Source organism: Monodelphis domestica, chromosome 4 (genome assembly GCF_027887165.1).
Source record: "Monodelphis domestica isolate mMonDom1 chromosome 4, mMonDom1.pri, whole genome shotgun sequence".
In the NCBI taxonomy this organism is placed as follows: Eukaryota; Metazoa; Chordata; class Mammalia; order Didelphimorphia; family Didelphidae; genus Monodelphis; species Monodelphis domestica.
The window spans coordinates 427,113,768-427,130,942 of NC_077230.1; the positions used below are offsets into that span (position 1 = coordinate 427,113,768).

At 45.6% G+C, this 17,175-nt stretch overlaps 1 protein-coding gene across 4 annotated transcripts in view; it reads right to left on the reverse strand.

The window, feature by feature from the left end:
* LOC103096131 (carcinoembryonic antigen-related cell adhesion molecule 5-like) overlaps window positions 1-14,910 on the reverse strand; it is a 201,898-nt gene extending 186,988 nt beyond the window's left edge. For 2 of the 4 annotated variants that reach the window (XM_056825359.1, XM_056825357.1), the window contains exons 1-5: window positions 14,478-14,910; window positions 12,311-12,604; window positions 7,603-7,968; window positions 1,600-1,878; window positions 970-1,224 (exon numbers count right to left, since the gene is read on the reverse strand). In XM_056825359.1, coding sequence (XP_056681337.1) covers window positions 970-1,224; window positions 1,600-1,878; window positions 7,603-7,968; window positions 12,311-12,604; window positions 14,478-14,808 — 1,525 coding nt within the window. In that variant the 5' untranslated portion in view covers window positions 14,809-14,910. The other 2 variants (XM_056825358.1, XM_056825360.1) reach the window with 2 other exon arrangements.
* Window positions 14,911-17,175: the final 2,265 nt, after the last annotated feature.

Consider the following 17,175-nt stretch of genomic DNA (forward strand, 5'->3'; position numbering starts at 1 on the left):
CTTTCACAATTCTATCTCTTTCCCCTGCTCTCCACTCAGAAAGTCCCCAAAGGGAAGGACAGGAAGTTGGGATGCCCCTAAGGTTTGTAACAATAAAGCTGAACAAAATAAAAGGAAACTAAGGCCAGAGATTGTCTCTCTATGGTCTTGCTGCACACTAGTGTGATTAGGAGAGTGGATGGTCTGTCATCTGTACATAGGAGAGCCAGAGCAGTGAATTAATTGGGCAGCAGGGATTCTACTGTGGACCCAGTCACAGGATGCTAAAGCCAATCTTCCCTTCACATGAATAATAACCAGGTTTCATAGCAGCCATGCTTCCATGTGGCATTTTATGCCACAAAGAGGAAAAATATAGGTGCAATGGTGAATCTCTGAGTGTGAAAGGAGACAAAGTTTATATCCTCCTTTCCATCTCCAGAATTTCCCTGGCAAAGAGGATCAAGGCCTGACCCATTGCAAGACCATAGCTTATGCTCCAACCAAGACTACAAACATTCTGTAGGTTCACAGCACCAAGTGAAATAGACCACAGGAAAGAGTATGGGGCAGTCATTGAAGCTGCAGTCCTATAAGTTGGGAGACAAAAAAGGTTGTATGTCACTGGGACAGAAGAGAATAATACAATATCAATAACAAGGATGACAAAGACAACTCAAAAGCTTTTTGCATTTATCATGTAAAAAGGACTTTCTCCACATAGAATCCAATTATATACAGAGCAAAAGATTATCCATTTTTCCAGATGAAGAAATTAAGACTGAGAAAGGGGGCAACACACTTACTACACAGATAGTAAATAGGAAAGAAAGGATTCTACCCAAGTTTCATGATTCTGAGCTCACAACTCCTACCACAACAAATCGTGCCATGGGATCAGGAGGGCAGAATGTCACTTATCTCTGTTTCTCTCATGCCAGGGAAGGAGAAAGCCCAATACAAAGTTAAGGGTCCAATCCAGCTACTCACCATAGATTATAATATTCATGCTTTGGCTGTGTCTTATGCCAGTCAATGAGTTGTATGCAACACAGGTATAGTTTCCAGCATGATTTAGGGCCGCAGTAGCAGAGAATGTGCCTGAGTTGCTGACCGGTTGTCCATTTTGTAACCAAGTCAATTGGGCAGGTGGGTTACATGATTGAGCAGAACAGGTCAACTGAATATGCTCCCCTACATTGTAACGATCGGCTGCAGGGAGAATCGTCATGCTATCTGGACCATCTGGAGGAAAGAAAAGGATTCCATATTGAGATTGTGGCAGAAAGAAGGGCATCTCTTATTCTGTAACCTGTCACCAGGGAACACTGTGCCTCCCTGATCCTCCTTTGAGCTGGGAAATTCACAGCTTCTCCTCTACGAGTTTGGATCTGAACTTGGAAGATCTTAGGGTTTTCTCCAGTTCAGCACCCTGAATGTCCACCCTCCACCAGAAAGTATGACAAGACCAATCTGGGCTCCATAAAGATGAAGGGGGTTGGGAACCTCAGAGTCTACTTCTTTAGCTCTCAGAGAAGGAACTGAATTAACCTGGCCTCTAGGAACACCCCACCAGACTATAAGCATGCACCATGTAGGAAGAAGCAATATGCTACTCACAGGCAACATCCAGAATGAATCCATCGCTATTAACATGACTAACTATGTTCACCATTTCACACATATAGGGTCCTTTGTTTTCACTTCTTGTGATTTTGGGGAGAGTGAGTGTCTTGTTATCCGGGCTCAGCCGTATCCTACCAGTACCATGTTGGACACGTTGGTTTATGTACCACGTTGTTGAGGGAAGGTAACCCGTAGCATTGCAGGTCAATGTGAAGTCATTGTTCTCCACTGCAGTATTGTTGGAGGTGACAATGTTAGGTTTGGATAATCCCACTGCGAAGAAAACAGATAGAAAATGACTTTGTTGGTTCTTTTTCTTACCTTATAACCAAGCAACTGGTTTTGAAGTGGCCTCTTTAAGACGCTGGCAAGGCTGGAGGCTGGAGACCAAGAACCTGTAATTTCAATGGCAAAGACAAAGACACCCCTTTCTCTAGAGCAGATCTCATCTCCTCCAGTCCTTAAGAAAAGTTCATCTTCAGTTCTGTGACTGACAGACATTCACATGGAGCCCAAGCCCTGGTGTTCAATCTTTCTGGGCTGAGGCAAGCTGGCCTGGGGATGACAGACCCCTTAATTAAGCACCTGGCCTTGGATTTGTGTCCTTTCTAGCTTGGCAGAACCACCAAGAGTTTGTTTCCTTGGCCTGGACTTCAAGAAGACAGGCTTCTTGCTCCATGGCTTGCTGTGGATATTGGTGGAGGCTGGGGAGGATGGACCTGAGACAGTCCATGGGGAGATTGTGCTCAGAAAGGTAAAAATTAATTTTAACTCTGAAGAGGAAAGAAAAGTAAATGCAGAGAGTGGGAATAGATCAGTTCGTATCAGGGTACAAAAAGAAAAGCCTCAGACTGGGAGTCAGGAGAGACTTGGGTTCAGGTCTACAGATTTTGAACCCACAATAACATTTCTTGTGCATAGGACTGTGTTTTGCCCCCCAAAAGTAGGTCATACCCTTTACAGAAATTTCTGGAATTCCTGCTTTGGGCTCTCCCCTTTCCTTAGGAGTTTCCTGCCCTACAAGATGAGAATGATAATATTGAAGGTAATCTTCTCCAAACTCAGATATAGTGTTAGGGTGAGAAGCTAAGCCAATGGGGACTAATTTTCCCTGAGACTTCATGGCCCAAGGGCCCATGGCCCTTTCCTTATCTCTAGTTGGCAGGGAGGCCTTGTCACTGAGTGAGATATGGGTCCCAAAATAATCTCTGGGGCATATCCAGTAGGCTTTCCAGACTTCCTTCTTGGGTCATCCTTGGCCAACTGTCTTAGGATTAATTTCCAAAGTGGAAGGAATAAGTTAGAAATATTTCACCTTCCTTGACCCTTCCTCTTGCTATTTTGGTAGAGCTTATAACTCTGTCACTTGGTCCCTATTGGGAAGTTGAGGACGAGGAAGAGTGAGCCTCCCACTTGTGTCCAGTAAAGCCAAGTGAGACTGGCCAGGAAGGTGACAAATATGATGTCAGCTAGCCACCTTTTGAAGTGTGTGAGTGTGTGTGTGTGTGTGTGTGTGTGTGTGTGTGTGTGCGTGTGAGAGAGAGAGAGAGAGAGAGAGAGAGAGAGAGAGAGAGAGAGAGAGAGAGAGAGAGAGAATATGAAGGAACAGTGACCATGCTCCTGGGCAAGAAGGCCTTGGTAGAACATTTAGGAAGGTGTCTTGATAACCCCAATGGATCTGGTGACAGGCATGACATAGTGGCATAATTCCAGACTTAAGAGTGAGAAAGGGCAGAATTCAAATCCTATCTCAGAATGTTACTGCCTGTGTGACTTAATTGCAAGTCCCTATCTATATCTCCATTTCCTCCTCTATAAAATTAAAATAATAATCTCTCCCTCATAATGTTGTTGGATCAAATGAGACCATGTACAAAAGCTCTTTATAAATCCTCAAGTATTGCATACATGTGAGCCATTACAGTTTTAGAAGGAGGTAGGTCCCCCTTAAGTGCCTTCAAATGGAGGAAGAGAGTGATGACAAGTCCCTTGGGTAATGCTCTGCTGCCCTGAGCAGGGATGAAAGGAGCAATGGAGAATGGATTAAAGAGAGTGGAGCAAGAACCAGGTCACCTGTAGAAAAGACACATCACATTATGCACTCTTGGAAACACTGGAAAGAGCCCTGGATATGAGGTCAGAAGACTCTGAGTTCAAATTCCAGCTCTGCCACTTCATACCTATGTGACCTTGGCCACATTTCTTTCCTTCTCTAGGTCTCAATCCTCATCTGTAAAGTGAAGACTATGAATTCCAGAATATCTAAGGTCCTTTTCCAGGCTAAATCAAGAATTCCATCATCACAGAATGGCAAGCACTTTTGAGACCCTCCAAACTTCCCATCATACCCTTGTGAAACTAATCAGAACTGTGGGTAGAGCTGGCCATTCTACTCCTCGAAGACATTAAGGGGCTCACTGTTATCACCCATCTCAGTCAAAGTCTGAGTCTTTTAAATGATGTTCAAAGCCGCTCCACCACCCCCCTTGAGCCATTCCACCCGTGAAGCATTCCCATGAGGAAGACTACTCCTTCCCTTTGTGAATCTTGAAATTTCTCAGACTTGTGAATGTTAAAAAATTTGGGAATTTTTATTGGGACAATTCCCTATTGGAACTATTCCCCATTTTTAAACAGTGAAGCTACTTAGATCTAAAATGTGAGAACTCTACTTGGATCAGAAATGGGAGGACCTCTACTCCAAAGGTACTTAGGACTGCTGTAGGGGAGAAAACTCCTTGCTAAACAATGAAAGTACTTAAACCCATACTTATAATGAGGCAAAAATTCTTTAAGCCATGCCTAGTTTTAGAAGTTATACAATAGGGTGCTAAGTACCTATAAAGGTCAGGCAACTTGTGAATTTACAAGGAGCAAAGAGGTGAAAACTTATTCAGAAGTTTTTTTCTGTTTCAAACTTACTAAAGGGATTAGTCGACTCAGCTGTGTATTCAGAATGGGCTGTCCTTTGGAAAACATCTACTGTGATTGGTAGATGTAAGAATTTAGGGGAGGTGACAAAGGAAAAAATTCCCTATATAAGGAAAAGAAAGAGTCTCTTAAAGAACAGTCAGCTGGGAACGGCTCCCTTGAAGGGTCTCTCTCGAGACTCTCTCGGGGACATTTCAGATTAAGGATTGAGTTGGTGAAGGCAGCTGAGATGGAGCTGGCCTGGTGTCACTAGAATCCTTGCTTGGACAGATATTGTGGTGAGTGATTAAGGACTGACTGATCTTTTCTCTTAGGGCTTAGGCCTGGGTTGGCCAGGACTGACCAGGGCCAGCTTATCCCTTTCTCATTATTCCCTCTTTTTCTTTCTTTCTTTCTTTAATTCCTCATTGTATTAATTAATTAAAATCTCTATAAAACCCAGTTGACTTGGGTATATTTGAATAATTGGGAATATTTCCCTGGTGACCACTTTATATATTGATTTTAAAACAAGATACTGTAGTGAAAACATATTTTCTGTGGTCACAATTTACTCACCCACTTTTATATCTACTACAATTTATATCTTCCACTATTTTAATCACTACAGTTTATAGCTTTCAACCATTTTAACTCTCACAGTTTATGGCATCCACTCTTTTAAATCTGACACCATCCATGTCATGTACTCTGACCAAAGTATATGTTATATAAGTATATATATATATATATATATATATATATATACATACATATACATATATATATATATATATATAAACACATATATATATACTAAGTATATAGAGAGACCAAAAGACTATCTGCCTCTGAGTCATGCCCCTTGTCCATCCCCTTCAGGTCTTGGATCATGGCTCCTAGGATCAGAGGGTAACAGACTCAGAGCTGACAGAGACCATCTAGAATGCTGGCTCTTCACCTTTTTGGTCTCATAGACCCCTTGGGCAGTCAGTGCCCATGGACTAAGCCTTCTCTGAATCATGATTTTTAAATTCCCAAAATGAAACACAAAGAATTCCAGAGGAAACCAGAAGTTGATGCAAATAAAAGTAAGTTTCCCCATTTCCATTTCTGGATTCCCCAAATCTGAGAAGTCCTGATCTAGCCTAATGCCCTTGTCATAGGGGAAAACCAAGGCCTGGGCTTGTAACCTGTCTGTGATCAGATGACAAAGCACAGCTGGCTTTGCACTCAGGGCCCCTGACTCCAAGATGGCTCTCTTCCCCCTCTCAGAAAGTTGCTCCAAGTTCAGACTTTAAGTGAGTAGCCCAATGCTATGCATCTGATGTCTTAGATGGGATTTGATCTCTGGACTCCGTATGCCTGAATTCCTTGGTCTTTCACTATATAAGCGGCCTTTCTAAAGCCTCAATTGCATATGATCAAATGACAGAAATGTGTATTTTTAAAAAGAAGAAATCCCAGAAATATCCAGGCAAAAAGTACAGTGTGGCCTTCTGTAACTCAGGCCTTTCCTGGAAGGTCTCTGAGGCTCCTTCCCACTCTTGCTGAATTCAGTGGTCAAAATGCCAGCCAAAAGGGAGCACCAAGTTAAAGAAGAGGCAGGAGAGAAGATGGCGGCAAGATTTCCCTGGGAGCTCACTCATCATGGATCCTCTTCCCGACCTCTTGACTCAGACCTGTGAATGTTCCTAGGTCCTTCCTCCCCCAGTCTCATCTGCTCAGGAGGTGAAGGACAGAAGAGGGCTGGAGATGAGCAGCAGGGCCCTCCTCAAACACTGGCTCCTGCCACAGATGATTCCCAGGACAATTCCCATGGGCAAACCATGGAAGAAGCCTGGATGTACCAGACAGCCAGTCACCACCCCACTAAGCCACCCAGATCATGCCCCCTTCAGGGCTGGAAGTCTCATCATGGGGACTCTGAGATTCTTTGCTTCTTTGTCCCACCCAGATCTGGTTAGAGATCCCCACTGGATCATTCTGGGTCAATGGCCAGCTAGTCTCTGCTTAAAGATTCCCAATGCTGAGTAGTCACTATCTCCTGAGATAATCCTCAGTGGTGGGAAGAACCTAGGTGATCCGTGAATGGAATGTTGGACTTGGAGGTCAGGAAGGCCCAAATTCGAATTCTGCCTCAGCTATTTCCTAGCTCTGGGCCTCTGGCCAAGTCCCTTAATCCCTTTTGGTCTCCTTTTCCTCCATGATAAAAAATGGTCCCTACAGCACAGAGTCTTTGGGAGAATCAAATGAAATCTGCTTCACAGGGCCCTTTGCTCACCTTCAGGCACTCCAGAAATGTTAGCTAGTGTGGCCAGCTTTCCGAATTAGAAAAGCCACCCCCCCTCTGGAGCCCTAAGTGACCTCTTTGCTCCCCTCATTGCATGGCATTTGTCTCTTCCTCCAACTGAGACCTCAGTGGGAGCAGCTGTGACCCTCTGCCCAGTCTGTCCCTTCAGAGAAGCCTGGGCCCCCCAGCTTGGCCTTTCCTCTAGAACCTGCAGGGAATACAGGTGTTCTCCCTCGGGGGTCCCTCTCACAGCACTGGGAGCCTGAGGGTGGGGACTGGCCTCTAGAAGGTCCCAGAAACCAAAGCAGCCCCTCCTCTGGCCCCTGTGGAGTAGGTGGTCTGGCCCTGCCCTCTGAGCCCTGCAGGGCAGGCCTGGAGTGTCTGGCCTCTCCCTGCCCCACCAAGCTGCCCCAGCCTCCTGGGCTTTTAGAGGTCTGAGTGCAGAGAACTTCAGGAAGAGGTTGTTGTCCCCAGGCCCAACAGGAGGGGACCAGGGGCCTTCCTAGGCCCTCGGGGCCTCACCCAAGCTTCCTAGCATGGACTGGGGGAGGCAGGAGCAAGAAAGCAGTTAGCTCTGCAGCCAGGGCCCTCTGAGCTCTCTGGGGCTCTCTGGGGCTGCCAGGCAGGAAGCCAGGAGTTCGGGAGTCTCCCCTCCTCAGGCTCCTTCCTGTGGGAGGGGGTCAGGCTGGGGCTTCTTCCTGCTCCCTGGAAAAGGAGGGTGGGGAGGAGTCGGAACCCAGACAGGGAGAGGCTGTTAGAACAACTGCAGGGCCCGTGGGTAGGGCAGCACTTACCATACACCTTCAGTGGGGCTCCTGCTTCGGGTCTGTCCAGAGTCCACCTATCTTTGATGATCTGTACTTCATAGTAACCAGAGTCATTGACGAGGAGGTTGGGGAAAAACATGGTGCCATTATGGTATACCCTCTGCCGAATATTGGTCTCTAACTGTCTTCTATTATAAGTACTGTATGTCACGATATGTTTCCTGCTGGGTTGCTGAGCTGATGTCTTATAGTACCAATTATACATAACAGGAGTCCCCGAGTACCCCAGGATACGAAAGGTGACGCTTAAGCCTTGTGTCCCAAGGGGTGGCTCTACTTCAACTGTGATATCTTGAGCAGACGTTGGCTGGATCCAGCAGCTGAGGATGGTGGCTGAGGGGAGGAAGGGGGCAGAGAGAGGTCAGCACATCCCCTGCCCTCCTGGCAGACCCCGATCCCAGAGCTGTCCCCAGGCTCAGGGGTGCTGCCAAGCCGACCCCAGAGTCTGTCTGGGCATTCCTGTGCCCACACGTCCGTCTGTCTGGCCCGGCCTCCACAGGGGATCTCAGAGGTCGGCCTGGGACCCCTCTGAGGCTCGCTCTGAGCACCTGATTCAGAAAGGGCCTGCCAGGGTGGTGGGCGAGACACCGAAGGGAGAAACGAATCACTTAACAGGTGCTTCCCAGTTGGGGAATCGAGTCTCAGAGCTGGATAGTGTATGATTGAAAATCTTCTTCCCTAAAAAAAGAACTACATATCCTAGAGCCCACTGACTTCCTGTCATTATGTACTTACTGTAGACAGAGGATAAAGGGCCTGGGATTTGGAGGCTCCTTCTCTCTGATGTAGAATCAACATTGATGGTGGTTGAGTGGGGTTGACTAAAAAATGGCTCGCCATCAATGTAAAAGTTAAAATTAAATCTCAATAATAATATTATATTTTAAGAGATTTATTAATAATCATTAGAAATCAAGGAATAAAGAAGTTACAAAATAAAGACCACGTGCCCATGGCTGGTTAGCCAGTTTTTAGTCAATCTCACTCACCACCATCAATGCTTATTCTAAATCAAAGAGAGGGAGCCTCCAAAGCCCAGGCCCTTTATCCTCTGTCTATAGGAAGTACTAATGACAGGAAGTCAGTGGGCTCTTAGGACATGTAATTCTTTTTTTTTTTTTAAATATATTTTATTTTATCATTTCCAAGCATTATTCGTTAAAGACATAGATCATTTTCTTTTCCTCCCCCCCTCACCCCCCATAGCCGACGCGTAAGTCCACTGGGCATTAGATGTTTTCTTGATTTGAACCCATTGCTTTGTTGATAGTATTTGCATTAGAGTGTTCATTTAGAGTCTATCCTCTGTCATGTCCCCTCAACCTCTGTATTCAGGCAGTTGCTTTTTCTCGGTGTTTCCACTCCCATAGATTATCCTTTGCTTATGAATGGTGTTTTTTTCTCCTGGATCCCTGTAAGTTGTTCAGGGACATTACACCGCCACTAATGGAGAAGTCCATTACGTTCGATTATACCACAGTGTATTAGTCTCTGTGTACAATGTTCTCCTGGTTCTGCTCCTCTCGCTCTGCATCACTTCCTGGAGGTTGTTCCAGTCTCCATGGAACTTCTCCACTTTATTATTCCTTTTAGCACAATAGTACTCCATCACCAACATATACCACAGTTTGTTCAGCCATTCCCCAATTGAGGGGCATCCCCTCGTTTTCCAGTTTTGGGCCACCACAAAGAGCGCAGCTATGAATATTTTTGTACAAGTCTTTGTGTCCATTATCTCTTTGGGGTACAGACCCAGCAGTGCTATGGCTGGGTCAAAGGGTAGATATTCTTTTAGCACCCTTTGGGCATAGTTCCAAATTGCCCTCCAGAATGGTTGGATCAGTTCACAGCTCCACCAGCAATGAATTAATGTCCCTATTTTGCCACACCCCCTCCAGCATTCATTACTTTCCTTTGCTGTTATGTTAGCCAATCTGCTAGGTGTGAGGTGATACCTCAGAGTTGTTTTGATTTGCATCTCTCTGATTATAAGAGATGTAGAACACTTCTTCATGTGCTTGTTAATAGTTTTGATTTCTTTATCTGAGAACTGCCTATCCATTTCCCTTGCCCATTTATCAATTGGAGAATGGCTTGATTTTTTCTACAATTGATTTAGCTCATTATAAATATGAGTAATTAAACCTTTGTCAGAGGTTTCTATGAAGATTTTTTCCCAATTTGTTGTTTCCCTTCTGATTTTAGTTATATTGGTTTTGTTTGTACAAAAGCTTTTTAGTTTGATGTAGTCAAAATTATTTATTTTACATTTTGTGATTCTTTCTATATCTTGCTTGGTTTTAAAGCCTTTCCCCTCCCAAAGGTCTGACATGTATACTATTCTGTGTTTACCCAATTTACTTATGGTTTCCTTCTTTATGTTTAAGTCACTCACCCATTTTGAATTTATCTTGGTGTAGGGTGTGAGGTGTTGATCTATTCCTAGTCTCTCCCACACTGTCTTCCAATTTTCCCAGCAGTTTTTATCGAATAGTGGATTTTTGTCCCAAAAGCTGGGATCTTTGGGTTTATCATATACTGTCTTGCTGAGGTCGCTTTCCCCCAGTCTATTCCACTGATCTTCCTTTCTGTTTCTTAGCCAGTACCAAATTGTTTTGATGACTGCTGCTTTGTAATATAGTTTTAGGTCAGGGACTGCAAGGCCCCCATCATATGTGTTTTTTTTCATTATTTCCCTGGATATCCTTGATCTTTTGTTCTTCCAAATGAACTTTGTTATGGTTTTTTCTAAATCAGTGAAGAAGTATTTTGGTAGTTCAATGGGTATGGCACTAAATAGATAAATAAGTTTGGGTAGGATGGTCATTTTTATTATATTGGCTCGTCCTATCCATGAGCAGTTAATGTTTTTCCATTTGTTCAAGTCTAGTTTTAGTTGTGTGGCGAGTGTTTTGTAGTTGTGTTCATATAGTTCCCGTGTTTGTCTTGGGAGGTAGATTCCTAGGTATTTTATTTTGTCTAAGGTGATTTTGAATGGGATTTCTCTTTCTAGTTCTTGCTGCTGAGCTGTGTTGGAGATATATAGAAAAGCTGATGATTTATGTGGGTTTATTTTGTATCCTGCAACTTGGCTAAAGTTGTTGATTATTTCAATTAGCTTTTTGGTTGAATCTCTAGGATTCTTTAAGTAGATCATCATGTCATCCGCAAAGACTGATAACTTGGTCTCCTCCTTGCCTATTTTGATGCCTTCAATTCCTTTATCTTCTCTAATTGCTACTGCTAGTGTTTCTAGTACAATGTCAAATAGTAGAGGTGATAATGGGCATCCTTGTTTCACTCCTGATCTTATTGGGAATGCATCTAGTTTATCCCCATTGCAGATGATATTAGCTGTTGGTTTTAGATATATACTGTTTATCATTTTTAGGAATGACCCTTCTATTCCTATGCTTTCTAGTGTTTTTAATAGGAATGGGTGTTGTATTTTATCAAAGGCTTTTTCTGCATCTATTGAAATAATCATGTGATTCTTGCTAGTTTGCTTGTTGATGTGGTCAATTATGTGGATGGTTTTCCTAATGTTGAACCAGCCCTGCATCCCTGGTATGAATCCTACTTGATCATGGTGAATGATCCTTCTGATCACTTGCTGGAGTCTTTTTGCTAGTATCCTATTTAAGATATTTGCATCTATATTCATTAGGGAGATTGGCCTATAGTTTTCTTTCTCTGTTTTTGACCTGCCTGGTTTTGGAATCAGTACCATGTTTGTGTCGTAAAAGGAGTTTGTTAGAACTCCCTCTTTGCTTATAATGTCAAATAGTTTGTATAGTATTGGGATTAACTGTTCTCTGAATGTTTGATAGAATTCACAGGTGAATCCATCAGGCCCTGGGGACTTTTTCTTAGGAAGTTCTTTGATGGCTTGTTGGATTTCAATTTCTGATATGGGATTATTTAGGAATTCTATTTCCTCTTCTGTTAGTCTAGGCAGTTTGTATTTTTGTATATATTCATCCATTTCTCCTAAATTGGTGTATTTATTGCCATATAATTGGGCAAAGTAATTTCTAATGATTGCCTTAATTTCCTCCTCATTGGAGGTGCTGTCCCCCTTTTCATCTTTAATGCTGTGAGTAATTCTTTTTTTTAAGGTAACAGATTTTCAATCATACAACAGGACCTTCCAGATCAATGAATCCAATATGGCCAATTCACAGACTAAGCCTTGAGGTCCAAACAAATAACAGCTGGGGCAGGTATTAAGCAGCAAATAGCAAGGGCAGCCTCAGACCCAGATCTTCTGGCTCCAGCCCAGGGAGGGCATTTCCCACTAAACCCCAGGGCATTGGAAGGCCCACAGTTGTGATCCCCAGCCTGGCTAGGAGGAAGGTGATGCTCAATGGCAAACATTAGCTAAGAGAGGTAAGGGACCTGTCCAGGGTCACTCAGGTAGGAGAAAGGAGAGCTGCCTTCTCTAGCTACAACACAGCCTTGGCCTCTTCAGTTTACCTGGCTCTGGGGCAGGGCTCTGGGGCTTCTTACTTTCTCCCCTGCCCCTGCAGGGTGTCACACATCTGCAGAGTGTCTCCTGGGACTGGCCTCCCTGCTGGGCCTTGGGTGGCTCCCCTTGTCTCTAGGTGGGCCAGAATCCCCCAGGCTCCCCCTCCTCCTCCTCCTCCTCTGGGCCCCAGCAGAGCAGGCATCTCACCTGTGATGATCAGGAGCCCCTTCCAGGAGCTGCCCCTAGTCTGTGAGGCTTTTGAGGGCCTCTCCATTGGTCTGCACTGCTCATCAGGTGTCACTGCCTCTCTCCTTCCCAGGAATCTCTGTTCTCCTACCCAGTAAGGTGTCTCATCCTTGGGTGTCTCCCTGGAGCTGTCTCTGCTGCTCTCCAGGCTAACGACTGTGTGGCTGCTCCAGAGCCTGTCTCTGTCTCTGTGGAGGCTGCTTCCCCTGCTCCAGAGGACTGGGAACTTTCTCTTCAGGACTGGAGCTCTTCTATCTGCCAGGATCACAGGGGCCCCACAGGGCACAGACTTGGCCTCTCACTTTCCCCTCCTCCCCTCTCCCCTCCTCTTTCTTCCCCTCCCAGAGGCTCTGGCCTCCTGCCTCTCCTGGGGAGCCCCTCCCACTGTCCCTGGAGTGCTTTTGTGCCCAGGAGGAGCCTGGTCACTCAGGATGACCCACAGTCCTCTTTGCTGACCTCCTGCCTTCTTTCCCTCCCAGAGGACTGATTCTTTGCATCCCACAAAGAGCCCAGAGAGCAGGGGCAGAGGCAGTGTGCTTGGACCCTGTCTGGGGCTTCCAGGATGCTGACTGCTGAGCCTCCCTGCCCTCCCCTATCAGGCCAGGCCAGTGCCCTGTCCTTTGCTCAGCCATTCACTGTGGCTTCTGGGGATCCCCTGGCACTGGAGAGTGGGAGCAGGGAAGGAGGGAGACTAAAGCAGACAGAAGACACCTCCCTCTTCCTGCCCCCACTTTCTCTCTCCCCAACCCCTGCTGCTGGGGACTCAGCCAATGGGGGAAGGGCTGGGGCTGGAGCCTAGAAGGTGGGAGATCAACTCTAGCCTTTGGGACCTTGGACAGCACTTAACATCTCTGTCCTTCAGTTGCATTTGTCTATTCCTGCCTCCATGTTGAGTTTCTGGGCAAAGATCCTGGAGTGTCTGCTGTGTCCTTCTCCAGCTCATTTTATAGACGAGGAAACTGAGGCCAGCTGGGTGAAGTGACTTGCTCAGGGTCCCACAGCTAGGAAGTGTCTGAGGTCACCTTTGAACTCTGGAAGTGAGTCTTCCTGACTCTCCAGGCCTGGTACTCTCTCCAGGGAGCCACAGAGATGCCCACTTAAACTCTCTGCCTCAGTTTCTCTGACTATAAGGTGGGCCAGACAACAACAGTATCTGCCTCCCATATGGGTGTGAGGAGCAAAGGAGACAGTAGTTGTCAGTCATTTAGCACAGTCAAGGGGGGTCCCTAGTCAGGCCCCTTTGGGAGGAGGGAGTGCTGTGGGCCAGGAGGTGGAGGCCACCCAGAGAGCCAGGGATGGGCGTAGGCTGAGATTGAGAGAGTCGGGAAGGTCTGTGGCACCTTTGATTAGCTTAGTGAGCCCCCAAACCTCCTTGTATGGGCCCACTAAGGGCTGGGCCACAAGGACAGGGAGCTTCCCTGCTCTCCAGGAGCTCCCATCCAATGAAGGAGCCAGAAGGCAGCCAGCTCTGTACAAGGAGCTGAGCAGAGGACAAGCTGCAGAAAATGGCAGAGGGGAGGCAGCAGTAGGAGGGAGAGCAGGAGAGGCTCAGGCTGTAGGTGGGATCTGAGCTGGGCCTTGATGGAAGGCAGGAGGCAAAGAGGAAGAGGGAGGCACCAGCTCAGTGGATTCCACAGGCATGGAGCCAGGCACTGAACAGAGGAGCAACGGAGGAAAAGTCTACTAAAAAGGATGAGTTTCTGCCACCAGCCAGCCCTGAGCCTGCCAGGCCAGCCAGCATCTTCCAGGAAAAGGAGGAACCTGACCCTCAGAGTGGACAAGTGACCATTCACATTTCCAGAGATACCCAGCTATTACCTGTTTTAGGAGAGTTTTGAACCCAATGCTTTTAACTCCAAGTCTGGAGATTTCGCTATTGGGCCCTGCTGTCTCATCCAATAAAATCCAGCTTTCAAGGCTCTCCTTCAGTCTGGCCCCAGCTGATCTTCCCTGCCTCATCTTCCCTTACTGTCCTCCAAAAACTCTAAGCCCCAGGAAAGGTGGGTTATTGTCCATCTGCTCCTTTACATTCTTTACATCCCATTAGAGAGAAGGATCCCCCTTTGATATGGGGTGAAGGGGTGGGAGACAAAGAGGGGGATATAAGGAGGGGCAGTCTGACCAGTACCTGCTCGTTTTTCCCTTCCATATGGTGACCGACCTTTCTTGGCCTTTCTTTTTGCTAGCCCTGTTGCCTTCCTTCTTGTAGGACAAGTGTTGGAGGGATGATGGTTGGTGTTATGCAAATGGTGGGAGTGAGTGTGGGGTTGGGCATGGGATGAGGAGTGATGGCTACTGCAGTGTGCTGTCCTGTTACCAGTCCTGGGTGGACTAGGGCTGGGACTGACAATGGGACTGGGGCTCTGGCTTTGGCTTCGGCTTCCACTGTGACTTGGACTTGGACTCTGTTGCCTATTTATGTTTTGCTTCTGTGTCTGAGCAGCAAGGAGCCCCTGCATCGTTGGCAGCCATGAAGGCACGTGGAGCTCAAAGGCCACCTTCCTCCTCTCCTTGTCTGATCTGGTCTGGCTTTCCCAGAACCATGTCTACAGACCCTGAGTTATACAGGTAGGGGCCACTGTTAGCCAGGACAGAGGGCTCGATTGTGATGTCAATGGCACAGTGGAGGTAGGGAACAGGCAGGTGGTGTGATGGCAGAGGGAAAGTGCTGTGGCTCAGAGGATGGGAAATAATGGAGAGAAAAAGATGCCTGTCCCAAAGGTTGTGATTTGAACAAAGGAGTAAGTGAAGGGGCTGCTTTTTCTGGTACTGAGAACTACCAGACCATTTTGTCTTGCTGATGCCTCCTAAGACTCTCCAGGTTGATGTCTCTCCCCTCTTGCCTCACTGAAAGTCACCTGCTTGTGGACCCCACTGCATATCCTGGGACCCTGCTATCCATGTTTTCCTCGCACCCTTGGGGGATATTTGAGCCTTTCCATTTGACCTTATAGCAGAGTGTGGCTTCTCTGAGTGTATGGACTTCTGCCTTCTTTGTAGCCTTTCACATTAACCTCTCTCTGAACCTTAGTTTCTCATATTAAAGGAATCTAAAAGTTTCTTATGACTTTTAAGCTCCATGGTGCCTAGCGTCATTTGCCTCAGTTTCTCCACCATTAAAATATCATGAAGTTTGTTCTTTCTTCCCTCCCTGGCAAAAACAATTTCAATGTTTCCCTTTATTAGGCAAAAGAATGAGTAATTGTTATAATAAATTCCTGGTTTAGAGTCAGGAAGACCTACGTGCAAGTCTCAGATATTTACTGTATATCCCAGGGAGTCCATCACTTCCCCCTGTTTGCTTTCAGTTTCCTCATGTGCTAAATGAGCTGGAGAAGGAAATGGCAAATACACTACAGTGTCTTTGCCCAGAAAATCCCAAATGTGGTCATGTTTTAAAAGAGTTGGGCATGACAAAACTGAGGATCCCCTGCAATCTGACACCAGCTGATCTTCCCTGCCTCATCTTATCCTACTCTCCTCCAAATACTCTAAGCCCCAGTCAAGGTGGTTTATTGTCTATCTGCCCCTCTATATTCTCTAAAACCTACTAGAAAACATCACTGGATCCTCTGGCCTCCAAGATTTTGTTTAGAATATTCCCTATTGCTAGAATGCCTTCTTAATTTCCTCCTTACCTCCTGAATTCTCATTCATCTGTAGAACCTAAATCAAATTGATACCTGGGATCTATATCTGTATTTATTTGTTTTATAAAAAATCTTTTGTGAATTTTAAATTTACTCCACCCTGCTTAGTCTTTAGAAATCTAGCAACCAGGAATGTATACATCCCCACTTAAGGATTGACTGTTGGAGAGGATGACCTATGACCAGCATGTGCTAGCAAGTGACAAATCAGAAACAACTGACTGATCCCCTGGACTATCCTAATCCAAGCTTAAGTTACCATTGGTACATGTGAGACACAGGAAGTGATGTAAAGAACTGCCTATATATTTTGTGGCACTTCCTATGAGTGGTCACTTGGCAGGGTTGGGAGCTTTGGGCAGCATTTTGGAGTACTTGCAGCGTTTGGATCTGTAGTGTGGTTTAGGTGAGGCGTTTTCTCTGAGCAACCTTGGTGAGTGATAAGGCTGATTCCTCTTTTCCTTTACCTCCTGAAGGCACTCTCCTCTGAGGGACCCTTCATCTTGGAGGAGATCTTGTGGCTGGAAGCCAAACTAGATTTATTCTTCTGAGAAGGTCGCTTGGTTGGCTTAGGCTAGACCAGAGAAAATCTTATACCCTTACCCTCTTCTCCTTATTAATTTCTTCCTTCTATTGTAATTAAACCACCATAAAATCCAAAACTGACAAATATTCTCATGGAATTGAATTTAAATCCCTGGTGACCACTAATAAAATATATTCAGTCAAGAACCCTAAATTTTACCCTTAACACTATACCTTCTCTCTTAGTATCAGTTCTAAGACATGAGTGGCAATGGCTAGGCAACTGGGGTTAAATGACTTGTCCAGGGTCACATAGCTAGAAAGTTTCTGAAGTCAGATTTGAACCCAGATTCTCCTGACTCCAGGTCTGGCACTCTACAGTACACTGTGCTACTTAGCTGCCTCTATACAGTTTTTTGCATAGCTCTTTTGATACAATCGGTTTCCTTTATAATCCTATATTTTTAATGCCTTTTCATACACAATAAATATTACCTTGGGAAGGGGTTCATAGGCTTCTGGAGTCTGACAAGCAAAGGAGTCCAGGACACCAAACAAGTTAAGGCTTCTTGTTTCCTTATCAGTAATGACTTTATCATTTTTTCTCTTCCCAACTTGCCCATTTCTGGTGAAAGCACCATCATCCATCCA